This window comes from Salvia hispanica, chromosome 2 (assembly GCF_023119035.1).
Source record: "Salvia hispanica cultivar TCC Black 2014 chromosome 2, UniMelb_Shisp_WGS_1.0, whole genome shotgun sequence".
In the NCBI taxonomy this organism is placed as follows: Eukaryota; Viridiplantae; Streptophyta; class Magnoliopsida; order Lamiales; family Lamiaceae; genus Salvia; species Salvia hispanica.
In genome coordinates, this window is record NC_062966.1 from 20,823,015 (window position 1) to 20,845,706 (window position 22,692).

The 22,692-nt window shown below is 36.6% G+C and overlaps 5 protein-coding genes and 1 pseudogene across 30 annotated transcripts; 5 read left to right on the top strand and 1 right to left on the bottom strand.

The window, feature by feature from the left end:
• The first annotated feature begins 800 nt into the window (after positions 1–800).
• On the top strand, positions 801–3,949 carry LOC125203126 (annotated as a pseudogene).
• A 922-nt stretch (positions 3,950–4,871) lies between these two features.
• On the top strand, positions 4,872–7,220 carry LOC125204192 (pentatricopeptide repeat-containing protein At1g80150, mitochondrial-like). 2 transcript variants are annotated; one of them, XM_048102765.1, is made up of 3 exons: positions 4,872–4,959; positions 5,176–6,717; positions 6,812–7,220. In XM_048102765.1, exon 2 carries the CDS (start codon positions 5,333–5,335, stop codon positions 6,557–6,559), a length of 1,227 nt encoding a protein of 408 aa, XP_047958722.1. In that variant the 5' UTR covers positions 4,872–4,959; positions 5,176–5,332; the 3' UTR covers positions 6,560–6,717; positions 6,812–7,220. The 2 variants fall into 2 exon arrangements, with proteins under 2 accessions (XP_047958722.1, XP_047958723.1); XM_048102766.1 differs by having other exon boundaries at positions 4,930–4,959; positions 5,223–6,717.
• Positions 7,221–8,452: 1,232 nt separating this feature from the next.
• LOC125204204 (pentatricopeptide repeat-containing protein At1g52620-like) lies at positions 8,453–12,052 on the top strand. 25 transcript variants are annotated; one of them, XR_007173515.1, is made up of 5 exons: positions 8,454–10,728; positions 10,946–11,037; positions 11,170–11,226; positions 11,463–11,617; positions 11,700–12,052. XR_007173515.1 is itself a non-coding variant. In XM_048102799.1 (4 exons), exons 1-4 carry the CDS (start codon positions 8,485–8,487, stop codon positions 11,484–11,486), a joined length of 2,088 nt encoding a protein of 695 aa, XP_047958756.1. In that variant the 5' UTR covers positions 8,453–8,484; the 3' UTR covers positions 11,487–12,052. The 25 variants fall into 25 exon arrangements, 21 of the variants coding, with proteins under 21 accessions (XP_047958756.1, XP_047958746.1, XP_047958737.1 ...); XM_048102799.1 differs by lacking the exons at positions 10,946–11,037; positions 11,170–11,226 and having other exon boundaries at positions 8,453–10,462; positions 10,534–10,555; positions 10,665–10,728; positions 11,463–12,052; XR_007173516.1 differs by lacking the exon at positions 11,700–12,052 and having other exon boundaries at positions 11,152–11,226; positions 11,463–11,484.
• A 160-nt stretch (positions 12,053–12,212) lies between these two features.
• LOC125204208 (uncharacterized protein At2g34160-like) lies at positions 12,213–14,375 on the bottom strand. Its single transcript, XM_048102801.1, has 5 exons — positions 14,106–14,375; positions 13,966–14,014; positions 13,074–13,136; positions 12,722–12,786; positions 12,213–12,537 (listed from the first exon to the last, which is right to left on the bottom strand). The coding sequence occupies exons 1-5, from the start codon at positions 14,220–14,222 to the stop codon at positions 12,448–12,450; spliced, it is 384 nt and encodes a 127-aa protein (XP_047958758.1). The 5' UTR covers positions 14,223–14,375; the 3' UTR covers positions 12,213–12,447.
• A 960-nt stretch (positions 14,376–15,335) lies between these two features.
• On the top strand, positions 15,336–16,606 carry LOC125206452. Its single transcript, XM_048105704.1, has 2 exons — positions 15,336–15,849; positions 16,035–16,606. The coding sequence occupies exons 1-2, from the start codon at positions 15,336–15,338 to the stop codon at positions 16,604–16,606; spliced, it is 1,086 nt and encodes a 361-aa protein (XP_047961661.1).
• A 1,861-nt stretch (positions 16,607–18,467) lies between these two features.
• On the top strand, positions 18,468–19,358 carry LOC125204207 (glyoxylase I 4-like). Its single transcript, XM_048102800.1, has 3 exons — positions 18,468–18,625; positions 18,721–18,826; positions 18,926–19,358. The coding sequence occupies exons 1-3, from the start codon at positions 18,468–18,470 to the stop codon at positions 19,229–19,231; spliced, it is 570 nt and encodes a 189-aa protein (XP_047958757.1). The 3' UTR covers positions 19,232–19,358.
• Positions 19,359–22,692: the final 3,334 nt, after the last annotated feature.

Here is a 22,692-nt window from a genome sequence, read left to right on the forward strand (position 1 = left end):
TATTTTTTTTATCTATTTATTTAACGCACTTAATATCCCTTTTTAAAACTTCGTGCCGAAAGATCACTTCATATAAGTAGCCTATATAGAAGTTGCAACAATTAATGCCGAATTGAAATTGAAACACAAGACAACACAACCAGCATAGTAGTACAATTTACCAATCTCACTACAACAAACAATTATTTACTTAAAGAAAAAAATTTCAAATATACATACGTGTATTATATATGGATATAAATAATTTTAGTTGATTTTCTAATATAGCAAATTAAGAATACTCCAAATATATTTCAAATTAAATTACAGTACAGTTCCTGCAATTTCAATTCAAACACAATTTCAAGTAGATCTATAGTGAGAATATTCTTTTTTTACGAATAGAAAGTTGCATCTTTTAAAGTGAAAATAAGTTGATTAAAATTTTAATTAAGCACCACATTATTATATCCCATGAGGATATCGAATGATATTATCGTCATTGACACAACAAAGATTATGATGGTCAATAGACATGCTTGACGGATGTATATTTTTAATTAATCTTACATGTTACAGCTTACAATCTTTGGGCTCATCGATCCCGTTGAAGTGCTATTTAAAATAATTAAAATATGATCCCCTCACTCAAAAAATCTAATATGAAATCTTCTTCTTTATATAATTATTAAGAGACGCGTTTTTGGTTTTTGCTCTAAACAGCTAGCAAGAATTAAGCAACTATTACATTAACCGTAACACGATTTAGGAACAGAGCGTCTGGTCTCATTTACAGTCAAACTCAAACGGAACGGCAAAGATGGAGAGTGCATGCAGTCTTGTTTGGAAGGATTTAACGGTTATGATCGCTCACCGCAACGGAAAAACACACACAGTTTTGGAGCAAGTGTGTGGTTATGCTGAGGCAGGAAGCTTCACAGCTCTCATCGGACCTTCGGGCTCCGGCAAGACCACGCTGCTCGATGCCTTATCGGGCCGCCTCGCCCCCGACGCCTTCGTCTCCGGAGATATTCTCCTCAACGGCCGTAAGGCCAACTTTTCTTTTGGCACCGTTGTGAGTCTTCTCTTCAAATAATGGTTATATTTTGCTATATTTTGGTCAAATTCTGATCTATCCTGCAACTTTCCAATTGGCTTTTTTAACAATTTTTTACCATTTCATGGCGAAAAATTTCAGCATGATAGTGTCTGAATTTATTGATATAATAATACATATGTAAAAATTAAATACCTTATTGATTAAGTATATTAAACGACGTCAGAAGCTACTCGTTTTGTCCATATAGTATTTTCTGGTTTGCCATGTTGTACATAACTTCCCACAACTATGAGATTATGAGACAATTAAAATATGCCAAATTTGTGATATAATCAGTCATTTTATAAAGTTGTAGACGGACCAGAATGATTTTTCGAACAATTTGCCCTTTTATTTATATCAATAAATGTTGACATCTTTTGGCAGGCATATGTAACACAAGATGAAAGCTTGATGGGGACACTAACAGTACGAGAAACAATAGCATACTCGGCTCGATTCCGGCTCCCAGACACGATGCCATGGTCCGAGAAATCCGACATCATAGAAAACACCATCCTAGAGATGGGGCTTCAAGACTGCGCCGACACTGTCATCGGAAACTGGCACTTGCGAGGGATCAGCGGAGGCGAAAGGCGAAGAGTCAGCATTGCCCTCGAGATCCTCATGAGGCCCAAATTACTCTTTCTTGATGAACCAACCACTGGCCTAGACAGGTCAGTAGGCAAATAAAATTAATTTGGAAATTCTCTAAAAACTAACTGATATTGTTGGAGGGGAGCAGTGCCGCGGCGTTCTTTGTGATTGAGATGCTGCGCGGGTTGGCTAAGGATCAACGGACAGTGATAGCCTCGATCCACCAGCCTAGCAGCCAAGTGTTTGAGCTGTTCGACAAGCTGTGCTTGCTTTCCCATGGCAGAACCGTCTACTTTGGCGAAGCGTCTAAAGCTCACAAGGTACGAATCTTGATCCATTAAATGATCTCACACAATGGTTTAGTGTTTACTTGTCTATTGTTTATACAGTTTTTTGGCGATGCTGGATTCCCTTGCCCTGAATTCGGGAACCCCTCGGATCACTTCATACATTGCATCAACTCTGATTTTGACAAAGTGAGACGATCAATGAAGCTGCAGTCTGAGACAGATGATGATCCTCTAGATAAAATAACAGCAGCTGAAGCTGTCAAAAGGCTTGTAGACTCTTACCTAAGCTCTGAATATTGTTGTGCAACAAAAGAAAAGATTGAGGAAATGTCCAAAGTAGTAAGTTTTTGGCCTATAATGTATCTCTATCTATTTTGTTGGGATTAAGAAAGAATGGATTTTTTATTTTCTATTGTTCTTGCATATAATAGGAAGGAAGTGTTGTTGGTTTTGGAGGGAGTGAGGCGAGTTTCTTGAGACAAACAATCCCTTTGACACAACGGTCGTTTGTAAATATGTGGAGGGATTTGGGGTATTATTGGCTAAGGCTTTTGATATACATCATTACTGCAGTTGGTATTGGTTCCATTTATTTTGATATAGGAACTGCTTATACTTCAATTCAGGTGACAGTTTACATTAAATGCAAAAATAAAAAATTTGATTTACGAACTTGTTTATAGTAGTAATTGGGAAATGCAGGGGAGAGGAGCGTGCTCGGCGTTCGTCTATGGTTTTGTAACCATCATGTGCGTTGGAGGCTTCCCCTCTTTTGTGGAGGATATGAAGGTAATCATGTAGTATTCTGCTTCCTGGGTCCGCAATGCGACTCAAAAGTATTATAGTCTGCAATACTAATATAAGTGGGATTTGATCAGGTTTTCCAAAGGGAGAGGCTGAATGGGCACTATGGTGTGGGGGCATTTGTTATAAGCAATACCTTCTCAGCAATGCCATATTTGATAACGACAAGTGTAACTTGTGGAAGTATTTGCTACTTCATGGTAGGATTTCACTCTGGCTTCTCGCATTATGCTTTCTTTGTACTGTGCCTCTATGCTTGTGTGAGTGCAGTCGAGAGCCTCATGATGGTCATTGCTAGTGTTGTTCCTGATTATCATATGGGAATCGTCATCGGCGCCGGAATACAGGTCCATACGTCCTTACCATCTACCATTTTATTAACACCGTGATTCAACTTATCCTGATCTTTCGTAGTTTTATCAATTGCATCTCAATCTTGAAAATTTATCAAATTCACCTCTAACCTTTAACAATTGTATCAATTATATCCCAATGTTTCCAACTTATCAATTACTATATCTCAATCTTTTTAACTTAGTATCGATTTCTATCAATGAGAATAGTAGAATCCTGACATGACGTGTCAGAATATGGCCTATTACTTATAGAAAATGTGCCTACTCTAATTTTTTCTTCTACATATTGTTTGTATCATCTTAAATTTGGTTTCATATAATTTTGATGCAACAGGGGATATTTTTGCTTGCATCTGGCTACTTTCTTCCTCCAAATGAAATCCCAAAGCTTGTTTGGCGATATCCATTATCCTACATGAGTTTTCAATTCTGGGCTATACAGGTAATGAAATTATGAACAATCAATTAATTGTTCAATTAGGTCATGTACATAATCAATTAGAATTTGTGGTTTGAGTTCAATGACATATGTCTGATCCCTTCTCGGGAAAGGTTTTTTTTGGAAAACATATTTGAAGTGGATATTTATCGATCAAAATGGATGGATCTGAGCGTTATATTCAGCATGACTATTATATACAGACTCGTCTTCTTCATGGTCATCAAAGCAAATGAAGACATCGTACCGTGGATTCGACGTTATATTGCAATTAAGGCAAAGAATGCAAACCACAAATAATTACAGTACTAAATTTATAAGAAAACTTTTTCTATGTCAAATTACTATTCATATTACAATCAACTAGGATTTATCTTGTACGATTCACGCGGTGTTATTTCGAGATATTAACTCATTTGTATACTTATTCTTTATACGACATTGTGCGTTCACGATGCTATTTTGAAGACATTAACTCATCTATGTATTTATTTTTCATTTGTCATTGTGTGTTGCAACTGTTACACAATCTCTGATTTCCGATACTAATGACGACCTTATTTACTAGTACTAGTATGTCCGAACCAATGAATTACGTTTTATTTCCGACGTTAATACAATGGACTTAATTATCTTTAAGATAAGGCTCGAGCCTATTGTCAAAATTGTTGGGCCTCGTCGATTGGCTCAAGTCCATTAGTTAAGAGGAGATTTTGGTTCTGTCGGATTTAATTTAAGGGCGTGTTCACTTTGAAAGAATTGGCCGATTCTTGGAAGAATTAAGCCAATTCTTGTGTTCACTTTCCACAAATTAATTATTGGGGGCCTTACAATTGAGGTGAGGTCCGCACTATTCATGTCAATTGAGGAAGAATTGAAATCTTGCAAAATAGGTAAGATTCGGGTGTGCATTAAAAAGTGCACCAAAATATGGACTTGGTTTTACACATTTGCCTCACCTTTTCACTTTCTCACCTTTCCATATTTTCACTTGAAGAGATAAATTTGTCGATCTATAATTCTATTAAATCAAAGTCTTTATTTTATATAATATTTGGATCAGTTCTTGTATACTAAACAAGAGGGAAGATGTGGAGATATGAGCCCAAATTGGTAGAAATTGAAATATGAGAAAGTGAGGGCGCCCTAAATATTTGAATTATTAAATCGTCTTAATTTAGATTAAATTATTAAATCGTCTCAATTTAGTGCATTAGTCTTTGGCCACGTCAGCTAAGAGAAAAACTTATCGTGCAACCGCGTGCAGCAGATCAATAAGACCTCATTTCTAGAAAACCTGTAAACCCCTAAACTAGAAATTTCATGGACGCAAAACCCTCCATCACCACAAGCTCTCCCCCACCCACCTAAACTCACTTATATACAAATATATATGTATGTATATAGCCCATCTGTTTTTATGCCTTGATGATCTCATTTATCCGTTCCATTCTATGTACAAAGCATATCAATTCATTCGCATTGCTTTAGTTTTCTAGATTCGGATTCTAGTCTGCAATTTCGGGACGCAATTTAGATTTTAGGGATTATTATTTTTGGGTCGATTGGGATCTTATATCGCATTTGATATATATTTTTTTTGTTTCTTAGGATTGGAATGGATTGATTTGATCCAAGATCAAATTCTTTTTTATTAGTTTGTGGCTGCCTGAGTTGAGGGAATTCGATTTCGGTGATATATTGATAGAAGCTGCGATTTTGCCTGGTGGGTAATGGGTATTCATAAAAATTAGGGCTTTTGTGGAACATGCTCACTCTGCGACTGATTCGCAGGTTAGGCGCCGCACACTGTAATCTCGCCACCGCAGCTGTTTCTTCATCCATTGGAAAAATTAGTTCTGCTAGCAGTAGAGCTGGAAAACCTAGTTCGGTAGATGAGCCTGCATTGATTAAGCTAAAGAAGGAAAGGGACCCTGAGAAATTGTTCAATTTGTTTAAGGCTAATGCCACAAATAAGGTTGTTGTTGAGAACCGATTTGTCTTTGAGGACACCGTCTCTAGGTTAGCTGGGGCGGGCCGGCTTGATTATATTGAGATTTTGCTTGAGCATCAGAAGACTCTGCCACAGGGTCGTCGGGAAGGGTTCATTATACGAATTATAATGTTGTATGGTAGGGCGAGAATGACTAAGCATGCTGTCAATACGTTTTGTGATATGCATTTGTATGGTTGTGCGAGGTCTGTTAAGTCGTTCAATGCTGCTTTGAAGGTATTGACTGACTCTCGGGATTTGCAGGCGATTGATTGGTTTCTAAATGATGTTCCTGGTAGATTTGGAATTGTGCTAGATACATATTCTTTTAATATTGTTATCAAGGGTTTCTGTGAAATGGGTATATTAGATAAGGCATTTCTTGTCATGGCTGGGATGGGAAAATGGGGACTGGAACCTGATGTTTTTACGTACACTTCGCTTATAGAGGCCTGTTACAAGTCGAACTGTCCAGAGATTGCAAATGGATTGTGGAGCCGGATGGTATTAAAAGGGTGTCCTCCAAATATTGCGACCTTCAATGTGAGGATTCAGTTTTTGGTGAATAAGGGGCGTACATGGGATGCTAATAAGTTGTTGGATTTCATGCGGAGATTGAAGAGATCTCCTGAGTTTCCTGATGAGATCACGTATAATTTGGTGATCAAAGGTTTCTGCAAAATGGGAAATCTAAAAATGGCTATGTATGTGTATTCTGCTTTTAGGAGTGAGGGATACAAGCCAAATCAAAAAATTTACCAAACCTTGATTCATTATTTCTGTGAAGCAAGAGAATTTGACATGGCATACAACATGTGTAAACAAAGTATGGAGAACAACTGGTATCCTAGTGTGGGTACCATCTACAATCTGATTGAGGGCCTGGTCGGAGATGGAAAACTTGATAAGGCAAAACATATCTATAGTCTTGCTTTGAAAAGGAAGCCTCCTTTTAATCCGGCTCAAATTGAATTTATGAAATCCATGCTGTCAAGGAAATGACCTATTTTATTGGATGGGTCAATCGTCTCATAGGGAGGAAATTGGATTGATTAGTTATGAAGCAAGGTCGATTGGAGCCTTGCCTTAGAGATACCACCTCCGATGACTGCATGTAATTTCTTCAGTCTGATTCTGGTTCTGCCCAAATTAGTTATTATGTAAGTTCAACTCGTTAATGGATTTTAAACCAATAATCCAATATTTTAAATCATCTCTCAGTTGTGATAATCTGGATATTTGTGTTGTCTTCAGGTTTGAGCTGATTGCCAGATGCATCAGATGACTCATGTTTGATTATGCTGGAGCTCTAACAATTGGTAAATTGAAGGGCTACACTAATTTTTTTGATGCAGCTGTTTGCTGCATGTTAGTTTAGAAGAATACATAGGAACGTATTATGGTGGATTGCCAGAGTGAGCTTGAGGGAGTTACGAAACAGGGTGGTTAGTTGTTTTGTATATGCATTAAATCTCTAAGATATAGCGACCTCACTAGTCTTACGAGCTAGGTTGTATTAGTGCCTCGGCTTGCTCTGAGCAACTCCCTCCTGCTGATGTTCCATATTGAATTCTAACCCACACTTGGCAGATTTAGCCTTAACAAATTCTTTTGTAACATGATTGAGCTCTTGTTTAATAAACATCTCATTTAGCTTTTTAAAGTTGCTCATTCCTTCATTTGTTTTGTGTTACTATTTGTAACATTGTTTTGTAATTTGATTATGGAGAGTAATTGTGAGGCACAGACATATTTGATAGAGTCACCTGGAATCCCGAATGCAACCTTTTTTCGTGTAGTTGTGAGGCTGTGTGAAAGGAATGTAAAATGCAATTCTTATTATACATTAACAAGAACTTGTAGAAGAAAGAAAGATTTGCTTTGAAGTTTGTCATTTTTGTAAGCAACACATTCATGTGATCACGGAGTTCAATTCTAGTTGTTAGTCAGGAAGATGAATGGACTGTTTTTGATGAACCACCAGTTTGATTTAAGCTTGTTTCCTGTCAGTTGCATTTGCACGAGACTACTCTGTATAGATGTAGTACTACTGTTTTGTTGATTTCTCTGCATACTTGATAGTTGTATCTTGATGCTGATTAGAGATGATGTTATGTTCTTGCAACTCCTATAAGTTTAGAAAGTCTAATACTCCCCAAGCATGAAATTTCAAATTTTCACAATCGTTCATTCTGCGTACAAAATGACGTTTTTTTTGGTTATGCCTTCATTAAATGAGTATTCTTTTCCTTTCTTTATCATAATGAATGTAATTCGAAATAACACCAAAAAATGTCGTTTCATATATCAATGAGATAACTGTAAAAATAGATAGTAAGTAGTACTTTGTAATGTACTTTTTTGTTTTCTGGGTCTTATTTAATTAACTAAAATTCAATCAAATTCAACGATTTATATCTATCATTTTATAAAATAAAATATTATAAAGAACAAAAAAACAATAATTATCAAGCATAATTTAATCACTCTCGAAGAAAAGCAAACTTGTGAAGTTAGGGGTTAATCTTTTATCTAAATTTTACTAGTAAATTCACTCGTGAATATAAATATTAGAGCATCAATAACGCACGAAAAGAGAAACGCGACATGTTTGCACCATGGGTGGGCCGCGTTGGACGGAAGGCATCACCGTGATGCGGTAAGGATCACCTACTCCACTAATCGTAATCCATTCCTACTTCACACTCACATCAAAATAAAATGACCGCGATGACATACCATACATGCTTTATTATCAATAATTTATTTTTTATTCGTTAATTATATAGTCCATAGTTGTAAATACTTTATACGCAAGAGTACAACATTACATGGTCCAATTGTTTGCGACGCCGACGATGGGTTTTTATGAGAAGAGGATAAAATATAAAGAAGTTATTACAAATTTTAAAAACCATTTCGTCTACATGTCCAAGGCAATTCTAAGACTCATCAAACCCTTAAACCGCCCCAAACAAAGAATCAAGCCAGCCCTCAATACTCCCATCACACCTCAAGTCAAGGATTTGGCCAATGAAGTTTGTGAAATTCTCCGAAGTGAAGACGAAAAGTGGGAAGAGTCCCTTCAAAATCGTTTCTTTGGAGAGGATATTGCTCCATCTGAAGTTGCCCACCTAGTGTTCGACAAAATTCGCAACTGCGAATTGGGTCTCAAATTCTACGGTTTCATCTCCCATAGCAGTTTCCACCTCGATGGGTTCGCTTACTCCTCACTTTTGAAGCTCTTGGCTCGTTCCAGAGTCTTGGAAGAAATCGACAGCGTATTGTTGGAGTGTTTGCATTGTGAAGAGAAGCGGCCTACTCACGAGGCGTTAGGGTTTGTAATCCGCGCGTATGCGGAATCGGGGTCTGTTTCTAAAGCTCTCGATTTGTATTCTTATCTTCTTAGGAACTACAACACATTGCCCCAGTTACCGGCATGCAATTCTTTGCTTAACGGGCTTGTCGATGAAGGAAAGTTGGATGCTGCGTGGCGTGTGTATGAAGAGATGGTGAGGAGAGATGAAGCCGGTGAGACTAGTTGTTTGGACAATTATAGTGTTTCTATAATGGTGAAGGGATTGTGTAGAGAAGGAAAGGTTGAGAAAGGTAGAAAGTTGATTGAGAAGAGGTGGGGAAGGAACTGCATTCCAAATATTGTGTTCTATAATATTCTCATTGATGGATTTTGCAAGAGAGGTAGTCTCGAGAGGGCTCATGAGCTTTTCGAAGAGTTGAAAGTGAAGGGTTTCTTTCCAAACCATGAGACTTATGGGGCTATGATTGATGGGTTTTGCAAAAGAGGGGAATTTGATAAGGTTGATGAAATGTTAAAGGAAATGGAGTCGAGTGGTATTGAGGTGAATACCATAATCTATAACAATGTTGTTGATGGTAGATGTAAATACAGCTTTGTCAGGGAAGCTTTTGAGACAACAAGAAAGATGATGGAAGTAGGGTGCCGGTTGGACATTGTGACATATAATTCTTTGATTTCTAGTGCTTGTAAAGATGGGAATGTGCAGGAGGCAGAAAAGCTTTTGGAGGAGGTAATCAATCGTGGATTGGTTCCGAATAAGCTAAGCTTTACCCCTCTTATACATGCCTACTGCAGGGAGCGAAATTTTGAGAGAGCGTCATTTCTTCTCGTTGAGATGACACGAAGTGGACATAAGCCTGACATGATAACGTATGGAGGTCTTGTTCATGGGTTAGTTGTTGCTGGAGAAGTTGAGGCTGCTTTGACCATCCGAAACAACATGGTGGAAAGGGGAGTTTCTCCCGATGCATGCATTTACAATGTGTTAATTAACGGACTTTGCAAACAGAGTAGGTTTGCTGATGCGCAGCAGCTTCTCCAAGAGATGCTTGGGCGTAATGTGTCTCCTGATTCATATGTTTATGCCACTTTAGTTGATGGATATGTAAGAAGTGGCAACTTTGATGATGCCGAAAACCTTTTTGAACTCATAACAAAAACAGGTGTGAATCCTGGGCTTGTAGGGTATAATGCTATGATTAAGGGCTACTGTAAGCTTGGGAAGATAAAAAATGCTATTCTTTGCATTAATAAGATGACTAGAAGAAACATCACTCCAGATGAATTTACATATTCTACAATCATTGATGGGTTAGTAAAGCAGAATGATTTGCTTGGTGCATTGGCTGTGTTTGGCCTCGTCATCAAACAGAAGTACATACCAAATGTTGTGATGTATACCTCAATCATCAGTGGCTTTTGTTGTTGTAGAAATGTTTCGGGTGCAGAAAGAATTCTCAGAGGAATGCAATCAAATGGTGTGCCTCCCAATGTGGTGACTTATTCTGTAGTGATAGGTAGCTGTTGCAAAGAGGGAAAACTTGCACAAGCCTCTTCCTTTTTCGAAGAAATGATGATGAGCAAGTGTAATCCCAATGAAGTTACATTTCATTATTTGGTCAACGGGCTATCAAACAATGCTTCTTCTGTTATTCAGGGGACACAAGATGGTGGTTCTGGTCAGCATAAGCATATGCTTCTTGATATCTTTGGGACGATGGTATCTGATGGTTGGCATCCCATATCTGCTGCGTACAGCTCAATTGTTGTATGTCTTTGTTTGAACAGGATGCTTGGAACTGCATTACAGCTGACTGATAAGATGTTGAATAAAGGCTTCCATCTAGACTCAGTGAGTTTGGCTGCTCTATTACATGGTGCTTGTTTAGTAGGAAAATCCAAAGAATGGAAGAGCATGGTTACTTCCAAACCAATTGATGCAAAGCTTGATGTTGCTTTGAAGTATTTGGCCATATTTGGGTGCTACTCGAGCCATCATCTGACTAAAGAGACCTCAGTGATTTTGCATTCCTTGCTACAGGATTCAACTCTAACGAATGTGCTGGCAGGTTCTTGAAATCTTGATAACCAATAGGAAACACTTCTTAGTCCGAACATGTGATATCTCTTCCGAGAGTGCATAGTTGTTAGGGAATTTGAGGTGGAGCTCTTGTGAGAAACTTTACATTCCAAGCTATTTATTTTGTGATTTTGTTCTGTTCGGATCACCTGATTATCATATTGGAATGAATGTATGCATCTCCTCATTTGGTAGCTCATGTGGTTATCTCAGAAGCAACTGAGGCACCAACTACCATGGAATAAGCACCAGTAACATAGGAACTGGCAGGTAGTAAGGTGGACAACCCGTTGTCCTGTTCATTAAATGAACAATTTTGTGCCCTTATGTAACATGTCATGGTCGGGCAAGGGAAACATAGACTGCATCATAAGCATTCTTATCCTAGTTCATACTTGATTCTCCTGCAGTTTATTGATAGCATACTTGGCTTCTACAATAAGCTTCCTGTTGGCATATTCCTATTTATGCAGAAATCTAACTGGTGTTTGGTAATAAAATTGCAGAATGGATCCACTTGCAGCGAATAGGCTGATTCTCTCACCATACTTCCCTCAACAGACAAGATATATCCAACGAGTGAGAAACTACTGTATCCATATTTCTTGCTGAACCAAGCCAAGCCGAGCTCACCTAAAACAAGCCTTATTCACCAGGAGAGGTTCAGTATGGCGTCTTCTTCAAATTATTACGCTAAGTCCACTCTGAGAATAACAATGAGTTGAGGTTGCTTCTGTGGTTAGGTATTTTCTTCATAGATAGGCAGTGTGGGGAGGGTGACGCTGTGGATATCAAATGAATAGACCATGAGGTGTTACTCTTAGGAATGGCGTTGGCCAGGCTTGGGCAGTGTGGATCTTCTCAGCCTGGTATAAATCATTGGAGGCTGGTCTCAAAGATTTTAGTACATTGTGACAGATCTAGATGGGAACATAGCAGATTTTTAAGCTTCAAGTGCAATATTGAGTTGTTCTTAGTCATGTTTTTCTATTTAAGTATAGAACATCTTGAAGAGTTTATTCATTTTTTTATACTAGGACTAGGATCTTGGAATTTCAACAGATTTCTCAGCTCTCTGGTTATTATTATTGTACTACTATACCTTTTTCTACACCATGTTAATTTATCAAAAAATTGTGTATAGATGGAACAAAACATTGATATAGATATGCAAGGAAACGGGAAGTTCATTCAATGTCTCACAGGAAATTGTGTGTTTTGGAGTAAAAAGAGTGCCTTCAATATCTCACAGCAAATAATAAATCACCTAAAAAGGCATAATCCCACTGCATATAATAGTACTGTGTTAAAGAACATCATTTGACTAATCTACACCTAAAAAAAGCCTTAACCATAACACATCCAATAAACAACTTGTTACAAAACTTAAAGGAATATACCCACTATAAATGTAGCCATTTTACATGACTCAAACTCATTCAACATCCATAACAGTAGGCAAAATAAGAGATGAGATGACGGCTATCAGGCTTATTCCTCATCATTTCCATTCTCCCTAGCCTCTTGGGCTGCAGCCATTAACTCATCGAAATTTGCTGTTTTCCCAAGTACTACTTCAATCTGTATGAAAAAAGAGAGAACAAAAGGAAAATGAAAAAAAGCATTAGATGTAAGATGTTAACGAATATGTACCTAAGCATCGACCCATGTTGTTCTCATCAAAGACAGGAAGAAACACGCCCAGGATACAAACATCAATACTAATCCTTATGCACTGATCCAGTCTGAACAGGAATAGACGTACCTTGGCTTTTTGGACAGGCCTTCCACGAAAATCATCCTTTATCTCCACAGTGGATGTCATGATTTCTACATGTTCAAAAGTAGATACGGTTAGTTCAATCTCTGCAACATATATGATGTATCTGTAAGGTCTACACAGATTATTAGATACAGCAATCAAATTGAAGATTTTGATTAAAAGATTATGCAATTTCCTTCATTTTGTAACACCATTTTATTCCAACACCCACCAAAGTTACTGCTATAGCTGATCACCCAATCAAACCTTTCCCAAATCAGTATGGCGTTCAGAAGTCGCTTGTGATCGTTAAAAAACAATAATGAAGAAAATGGAACTGTAAAGAATAACTCACTCTTCTCAACAGCAAATCCATTGTTCTTCAGAATTTCAGCAACTGAGACAACTGTTGAGATTGCTATAATAACATAACAACAAATCACAAAATCAGTACAGAACCAGGAAAAGGGGAACAAATAAAAATTATAGAGGATGGGATGCACTCAGCAAATCCAAAACAAAGGAGAGGTTTAGAATGCACGATTCTAAAAAATAATCCACATCAAAGCAGAAAATAATTGTCGCTTCTCCTTGTCACAAAATGGTTTCAGTAATGTATTCATATCCTTTTCGAATGAGTTGTAATTCACGACACAGAAAAAAATCCACATCAACTAGCAAAAAGATTAAGATTAGTCTGCCAACAAATTCCAATTAAAACTTCAACTTTTCACGTAACTAACTGGTCCTTTGAGAACCACACCACAATCTTAGAAACTCTCACGGCGGTGTAATTTAAGGCATCTCAACGCAGTTTTACCAAAAGAGCAACCGGAAATTGTCACTGAACAAATGGCTGATGAGCTACTCCTACAGATCCACACATTCTAATCAGTAGCAGTACTTTTTTCACAAGCAGCCAGCACCTTCTTATTATCCCTTGCATAAAGGCAGACCAACGTAACCAAACAATCAAACATAGAACCTTAACACCAAATCCCTCCTTATAAACATAAAACTGAAAACAACAAAAGGACTACAACGAACTGAATTGCTTAGAAAACCGTCCAAATCATCCCATTACAAATGTACTTGTCGAGGACTAATGATGCTCTTACATAAACTGAAAACGCATCAAAACAGAGCATAACCCCAAAAATCATTTTCATTCTCATTAGTCGCAGTCATCATATACATACGAAATTATAAAATGAGAAGCAACTCAAAAACCAGGTAACGGAAATTACCCATGCCAAGTCCTGAAAGCTCTACCTCACTGTGTTGCTGCATATACCTCTAGATAACAAAATACATGAAATTAATAAAATCCAATTCACAGCAGAATTGGAAACCGAATAATCAAACACGGGCGCCGATAACTCTATACCTTAGCGAGATTAACGTAAAAGAATAGCGGCTTCTTTGTATTGGAGACTTGAATTCGGTTCTTCTTCTGGTTTTCAGCAATGTTAATCTTGTTCACTCCTTCGGTTATCTCTTCCATTTTTGCAACGATATTATCTTCTGAGGTAGGGATTTAGGTCGATTTTCTGCTGGCAAGGGTTTTAGAGAAGCTAGGGTTTTATTTTGTGATTTGGGAATCGCTCCAAATTATAGCCAAAGCCCATAGGCGTAAGCTTGTTTTTGCGAGGGTGACCAAAAATATCCAAAAATCAAAAATCCGATCGGAACTAAATTAGAATAATTTAAAATTTGGTTCAGATATTTGGTTCGGATATTTTAAAATCCAAAGTAAATCAAAATCTGAAATATAGTTACGTATATTATACCTTGAAAACGAGTAAATATAAAACTATTATGTTCAACAATTCTAATAGTATTCGATAGTATGAGATTTTCGGATTTGTATATGTTATTATATAATTTCAAAATTTTGGATCAGATTTCAGATTTTTGAACAATTCAGATCGAATCAGATTCATTTTTCATACAGTTTTAAAAATTTTCGAATAGGATTGAACTGAGCGAAAATCTTAGTCTAGAGTCTCGATTGCTTATGATTAAATTGTCCCGAGACTATTCTGGATTGATTAAATCCATATTACTCAAAATTCATATTATCACTGGCTAAGACCAAGACTCATACATTAAGATTAATCCAATGTGACAATATCTCGACATTAAATACATCCCCAGTCTTCAAAGAATATGCACTTTGAGTTCAGCAATATAAAATTGGCAAAGTAAGAGAGAGGTAAAATAAAATAAAAATAATTAAAGTATTGTTAGTGGGAAATGAGTCCTATCTCATTAGGGCATCCACTATAGGGGCGGTGCACCGACCGCCCCGTTTGCGGCTTAGCCGCGGCGGGCTATAGCGGAGGTGGTGTCCGCCCCGGGGGCGGACGGGCATTCGCCGCGATTGCGGCGAGGACGAGCCGGAAGAGAGAGAAGCGCGGCGGCCGCCGCGCCTATCTATTGTGCGGCGAAACCGGCGCGGCGGTCGCCGGTTTAAATTTTTTTTTTTTTTTTTTAATTTCGAATTTGTAATGGTTTTTTTATAAATATTCCTCCCATTTTCATCTTCTCTCCACACACATCTTCACACCCATTTCACTTTCTATCCAAATTTTCTATCTCTAAAAACATTTCAATTATGGATGATTTGTGGAATCAAGCATGGGATTCTTTGATTCAAGAGGTGCAGAGGGAGGCCGACGAGGAGACGGCGGCGGCGGCGATCCCTCGTGAGATTCTTCATCGTCGGACAATCCCACGAGACCATGTCGGAGCGGCTGATCGGCTTATGGCCGACTACTTTAGCGCTGACCCTCGTTACCCGGCTGAGATTTTTCATCGGCGTTTCAGAATGTCGCGACCGCTCTTTACCCATATAGCGACGACATTGGCGGACCGGTTCGAGTGCTTCACGCTCCGGAGTGATTGCACTGGCCGGATCGGACTGTCTACTTTGCAGAAATGCACCTCTGCAATTAGGCAGCTTGCCTATGCCGGACCGGCTGATATGTTCGACGAATACCTACAGATGGGTGAGATGACTAGTCTAAATGTGCTCCGGCAGTTTTGTAAGGGCATTCGGGAAGTCTTTGGTCCGGAGTTCCTACGAAAGCCAACCCCTGATGAGTGCCAGAGACTGCTAGATATGCACGGTGCGGTGCACAGTTTCCCGGGATGATGGGCAGCATTGATTGCATGCATTAGGAGTGGAAAAACTGCCCGGTGGCGTGGAAAGACCAGTTCACTACCGGTTTCAAGCAGAAACATCCGTCGATGATCCTCGAAGCCGTTGCTGACTACCGTTTGCGGATCTGGCATGCGTATTTCGGTGTTGCAGGTTCGAACAACGACATCAACGTTCTGCAGTCGTCGCCTATCTTCAATGATGAGTGCCGGGGAGAGGGTCCAGAGATCAATTTTGTAGCAAATGGCATGCAGTATCGCAGGGGATACTATTTGGCAGATGGAATATACCCTCGTTGGCCCGTATTCGTCAAGACACTTCGCCAACCGGCTGGAGCGAAGAGACAATATTTTGCGCGAAAACAAGAGGCCGCTAGGAAAGATGTTGAGCGAGCTTTTGGTGTGCTCCAAGCGCGATGGGCCATTCTACGCTGCCCGGCACGAGTTTGGCACGAAGATGATGTCGCGAATATTATGGTAGCATGTATCATATTGCATAATATGATAATAGAAGATGAAGGATTTGCTGCAGAACGTTGGGCGCCGGAAGATGGTGCAAGTACAAGTCACGGCGTTGCCTCCGCGCCGATACAGATGGGTGTACCACGTAGTAATGAATATCTGATCCAACGTTTCGCTGATATACGCAGGAGCACAGCACATGACCAACTCCAGGTCGATTTGATTGAAGAGGTCTGGGCACGTAGGGGAGGCGGCGTAGCGTGAAGAACATGTGTGATTTTCCGTAGATCAAATTTTTGTTGTAATTTTCCCCTCACTTTAATCCGACGAAAATTTAGTTTTCAATTTTAATTTTATTGCACTAGCCGTTTTTCTCTAATTATTTTTAGTCCGATAATTTTAATTGTAATTGAATTAAAATATACAACAAAAAAAATAAAGTGAAATTTGTCCACCAAAAAGTGTCCACTATTGCTGCGGAAACTTTTTTTTGTGGCCGTGGACAAATAAAAAGTGGCTATGGACAAAAAAAAAAGTTGTCCACCAAAAAGTGTCCACCTATAGTGGATGCTCTTAGGGCGAATTTTTTTTCTTCTAAAATTGAAAAGTGCATATTCTTGTGAGACGGACTAAAAAAGAAAGAGTGTACATTCATTCTTGTGGCACGGATGGAGTATCATGTTTGATCAGTCCAATCGAAATCTCAAACTGTTTCTCGACATCTTTTCACTAATGGTTCAGTATCAACAAGAGCTATTTACAAATTGAAAGTTTTCAACATTTTGATCACCTTTAAAACTTTTAATATATCAAACTTTTAATCGTGTATAAAAAAGAAACGTCTCCACTACTATAGAATAGAGGAAGTAGTATTTAATTTTTAAAACTTCAAAGGTTCAAATTTATTCAATTTCTAGTAAATTAATTTCTTCTTTTTAAAAAAAATCTTTTATTTTATAGTATTACTAATATATGGTATAATTATCAATGATAGTATAAGTTCTAATTATGAGTAATATAATAGGGGTATAATATATTATTTTTATCAATGATAATTTCCCTTGTGAGACAAACTAAATTGCTTATCGAAACGCATAAAGTGAAGATATTCTATTTCCACGTCCAAGTCTTTTTCGTTAATTTCTTAATTAATTTGGTTTAGAAAAGTTTGTTGTTGGTGAATTTCTATTCAAAATAAAATTTTGATTTAATTAGCTCAGCATATATATATATGGATTACAAAATGCATGTATACTAGAAATGGAAAAGTTTATTCGTTTCAATTAAAGGATTGTTTCTTCAACACAGAAGTTTATTGGTATAGGACAAAAACTTTTCACAATAATGGAAACGTTAAAATCCTTAACTAAAAAACAAGGATTCAGTTAGTTGATCTAAGTTTAAACATTAAACCTTGATAGATAATTAATTTAAAACATGAATAGTGGTGTTGAATGATTTATACTAGTACTCAAGTACAATACTAATTTTGATTGTGTAATGCAATAAATGCGTTTTTTTTTATAGACTAAATAAATTATATATATTAATATTTTGGACTATTAATCAAATATAGCACACTATATGTTTGTGTTGTGTTCATAACGTGTACCGTACACGTCTTTAGACCAAGTAAGATATAAATGAAGTGGGAAAGGGTGGAAGATATGTAGAGTTCAAAAAAAAAGCTACTATAAGTGTGACATTAAAAAAAAAAAAGCTAAGGAGATTAGACAAATAAAATATGGAAAGCTTCAATTTCTCAATCCCTCTATTCACAAACACGTAACATCTATCTCCGGTATTTCCATTATTATAAATTACTAATACTATTGTCTTGTCATAGGTACTACAACTCAATTACAAACCACAAATAAAATATACTTAGAATAACGTATGCTAAATTACTTAAAAATGCGAAAATTAATTAATGTAAAATAGTATAGTAGTATATATGATCTAATGAAGTTAATGGAGTTCTATATAATGAGGATTAAATCATTCGAAAAACTCAACAATTTCTCCACTGCAAATCACTTATCTAACTCCTTCAATTCTCCTTCTCTTCTCTTCTCTTCTCTTCTCTTCTCTTCTCTTCTCTCAGTTTTTCTTGTTTCCAGCAAAGATGCAGCTGGACAGCAAGAGGAATGTGTTGCAGCTGTCGTCGTTGAACCACATTTCTCTAGTCTGCAAATCAGTGGATCAAACCAATGAATTCTATATAAATGTTCTTGGATTTGTGCCTGTCAAGAGGCCTGCTGCTTTGCAATTTCCAGGGGCATGGTAAAAATCACACACATATTCTCATGCAAATATATATGTATGAATGTATGTATGTGTAATTGTGTGTTTGAATTCTTGATTAATTGTATGAGCAGGCTGGTTGGACATGGGATAGGGATACATCTACTTCAAACTGAAAATCCAGAAAATTTGCCAAACAAAACTGTGATTAATACCAAAGATAATCACATTTCCTTTCAGGTAAATTTGGCTATGTTCAAATAACACATAACAAAAAAAAAATAAGAAAAAGGAAAATGTGTTACAAATCTAGCTCAACTTGCATGTATGATGTGGCAGTGTGAGAACATGGGCATGGTGGAGAAGAAACTGGGAGAAATGGGGATTGATTGGGTGCGGCAGAGAGTAGAAGAAGGCGGGATCGACATGGATCAGGTGTTCTTCCACGATCCGGATGGATTCATGATTGAGATTTGCAACTGCGAGAGCATACCGATTATACCATTGGATGGCAAGATGCATAAGCCTTGTGCATTGAACAAGACGAGGGTGCAGCACCAGCAGATCCGCGCCCTAGCGCCTAGGCCGAGGGTTGGTGCCAAAATTTTGAGCGAGGGGGGCGATATTATTATTACTAATAATTAACTATAAGCGAATTATATACTTATACAATACAAAATTATTAGTACTATTTTATTGATCGAATTATAAACGGTATATATATAATGAAAATTGTCAAGATAAAAGTTGTAACAATGATCTATATGGGATGAGAGCATTAATAACTGAAAGATTTTGATTTTTTTTTAATTTTCAATTTTTGTTATCCGTTTTTGTAGCCATTGACGAGCATACAGAATTTTGAAGTAATCCGAATTTCGTATACAAAATTAATTTTTCCTATAAATACTTTTTTAATATAAGATACGTGCACATATAAAAAAATATAGGGGCATGTTAGGTCGCCACCACCTCTTAAAATAACACCATACCATCATTCATAGCCAATCATTTGTACACGTGGACGAATAATAAGCTGCCATGTGGCAAAAAAAAAGTTTAAAAAAAATTACCAGCAATATATTGTACACTATACAACAATTTTTCTTGGACAACAATATTCAATACACTAGACAACAATCTATAGATTGCTGTCTAGCGTATTGAATATTGAATATTGTTGTATAAGTGGTGTCACAGTGTCATTTTAAAAGGGGTTGTCATTTAAACACAAGAAATATATCTATAATTAATAAGATGAATAAGTTTTCAAGAATTTGATTAGAGAATAAGAAGAAGAAAACGATATGGAGTTAATTAGCTACTAAAATTATAAACACACATTTTCATAAAATTGCTCATATATATAATATATAGATTGACATATAAAAAAAGTCTATATAAATAGTACTGTGGTATGTTTAATTGATTTTATTGGGCTACCGCTGTCCGGCCTGTCCCTATCGCTCTTGCTCAATCCTCAGTCAAGCTCTGGGAACAACATTTGATGCGTGAAGTACAATACAGAACTGTATTATACGGCCTGTACTCCATCAGTAATAATTATCTAGTTATAATTCATTTAATATACATCTATAACTATAAGTGCTGCAATAATTCATTTAATTATTAAATATACATCTATAGACTTTATATTTATGTTCCACTATAATTAGGTGTATTGGTGTATATCACTGGATAAAATAACAAAAAAATAGGTTTCCCCCTTGGTTGGCAATTAAAGTATTTTTCGTGTTCCCGCATTATAACACATCATAGGCTCATTTAAATAAGTATCTCAAAACATTTAGATAAGACCACTCTAAACTTAAATATATGTACGCAAATTGGTTGGCAATTAAAGTATTTTTCGTGTTCCCACATTATAACACATCATAGGCTCATTTAAATAAGGATCTCAAACTAGGTTTATGCTAAAATGACATATCTCTTAAAGTAATACCATATCACCATTCCTAGCCAATAATTTGTACACGTGAATGAATAATCAGCTGTCATGTGATAATCATAAAAAATACTTAAGGATAAATTCTCGATCAGCAAACGCTAGACTGCAATTTTTGTCCGTCTGCAATGTTATAAACGTTACACTGCAATAGTATAAACGCTTGCGATTGCAGTGTAGCGTTTATACTATTACTATGTGTAACGTTTATAATATTACAGGATACGTGGTGTCATAGTGTCACTTTAAGAGGTGTTGTTCTTTTAAAGCACTCCTCTCAAAACATTTAGATAAGACCTCTCTAAACATTAAGTATATATACGTAAAGGGAATTAACTTATGAATTATTTCAATATTGATAAACAAACTAAGATCGATGAACACTGTTTCCAGTTACAAATAGAAATAGTCAAATAGTTATATACATCCTATATAGTTTAATAAAACTAATACACAAACTATATTAATTACAACAAATTAATCCAAAGTAATTAGCACACACACCCCTTCTGATAATTTGGTCTTAGTTCTTCTCCATCGACGACTCCATCCACTGTTGAAACAGCTGCCTCCTAAATCTCTTTATGAAAGCTTCTGCACTTGCATTAATATCTCCGGTCGACTTTGTCTCCATGGCTCGTTGCCGGTGGCCCTCTGCCGCAGGCTTGTATTTTGAGTATATGTTTTGTGCTTCTGTGTTGTAAACCATTGTTCCTTTCTTCGGGGGTATGATTTTGTGACTTTGTATTACTTGTTTGCATTTAGTAGGATAGATCATATATATATTTATAGATGAGATATATTATTAATTAATTAGAGTATGGCGGTAGTTATGAATTATGATTAAGTTCCTCGCTAAGAAAACTTTAGGTTTCAAGAAAATTACCAAAGTTTGAAAATATAATTTAGTCTAGAACTTTCTAGCTTGTATATTTCAGCAAACTATTAGTACTTGATATAATATGCATGCACCGATAAAGTTAATTAATAAACTAAATAAAGTTATATGTGTAACCCTAATTAAAGTGGAAAATTACCTAAATATAGTTATATAGACCATAGCATGTTAGGTACACAACCTTGACCATATGTTGTTGGCCAAATTTTTAGTTTATTATCAAGAGTAATTACTTTCCCAAACACCAACAAATAAAACAAAAGGAGCTATATAAAAAATTAATTAATTAGTTATAAAAAATTACTTGTGATTAATAATTTTTTAACCGAATATTTATATAATCAATTATTAAATTTATTCAAAAATTACCAAATTCTTATTAATACTTTAACTAATTCTAATTGAAATCATCCGTAAACCATAATTTTCCTTGTTCCACTGATTTCCAGGATTGACGTGTAAAACACGAGGGTGGTATTCTTAATCATGGAGCATGTTAGGGTGCCCCCATCTTGTAAAATAATTGTACACGTGGATGAACAATAAGCTGCCATGTGACAAAAAAAAATGTTAAAAAAGACGGCCAGTAATATGTTGTACACTATACATCAATTTTTCTTGGACAGCAATATTCAACACGCTAGACAGCAATTTGATAGATTGTTGTCTAGCGTATTGAATATTGCTATTTAGTGTTTATAATATTGTTGTATAAGTGGTGTCACGATGTTAAGATGAATTGTCATTTTAACACAAACCTTTTAATTATTCGGGATGCATGGAACTTAATTTATTGAGGGGAGATTATCATTCTAATCATTTCACTTTACAAAAGGAATAAATTCTTAGTTCCATCGAGTTTCTAGAGTTTTTAGGTGCTTTGAGATATACTATGTCACTACCCATCTTCTATAATATACTGGAAATGTAGAATATTAGGCAGCTAAACTATTTCTTTTTTCACAAAAGGAAAAACTTTTTATAAGGATGAAATACAGTGAATTTGTTTAGATTAAGATTATATCTGTGGGGAAAGGAATCAAGACTGTAGCTATATGCATATATTGAGAGGGAATTTATGAGTGCATCAAAAGAAGCCAATACCAATGGTCGTTGATATTTTAATAGACTAGCTACATGCCTACATGTAAGGGTGGTAAATTGTGTGTGTTGAATCATTATCGGGTCAACTTTTTAACGACACGAACCAATATATAAGGACAAATATTAACACGACCTATT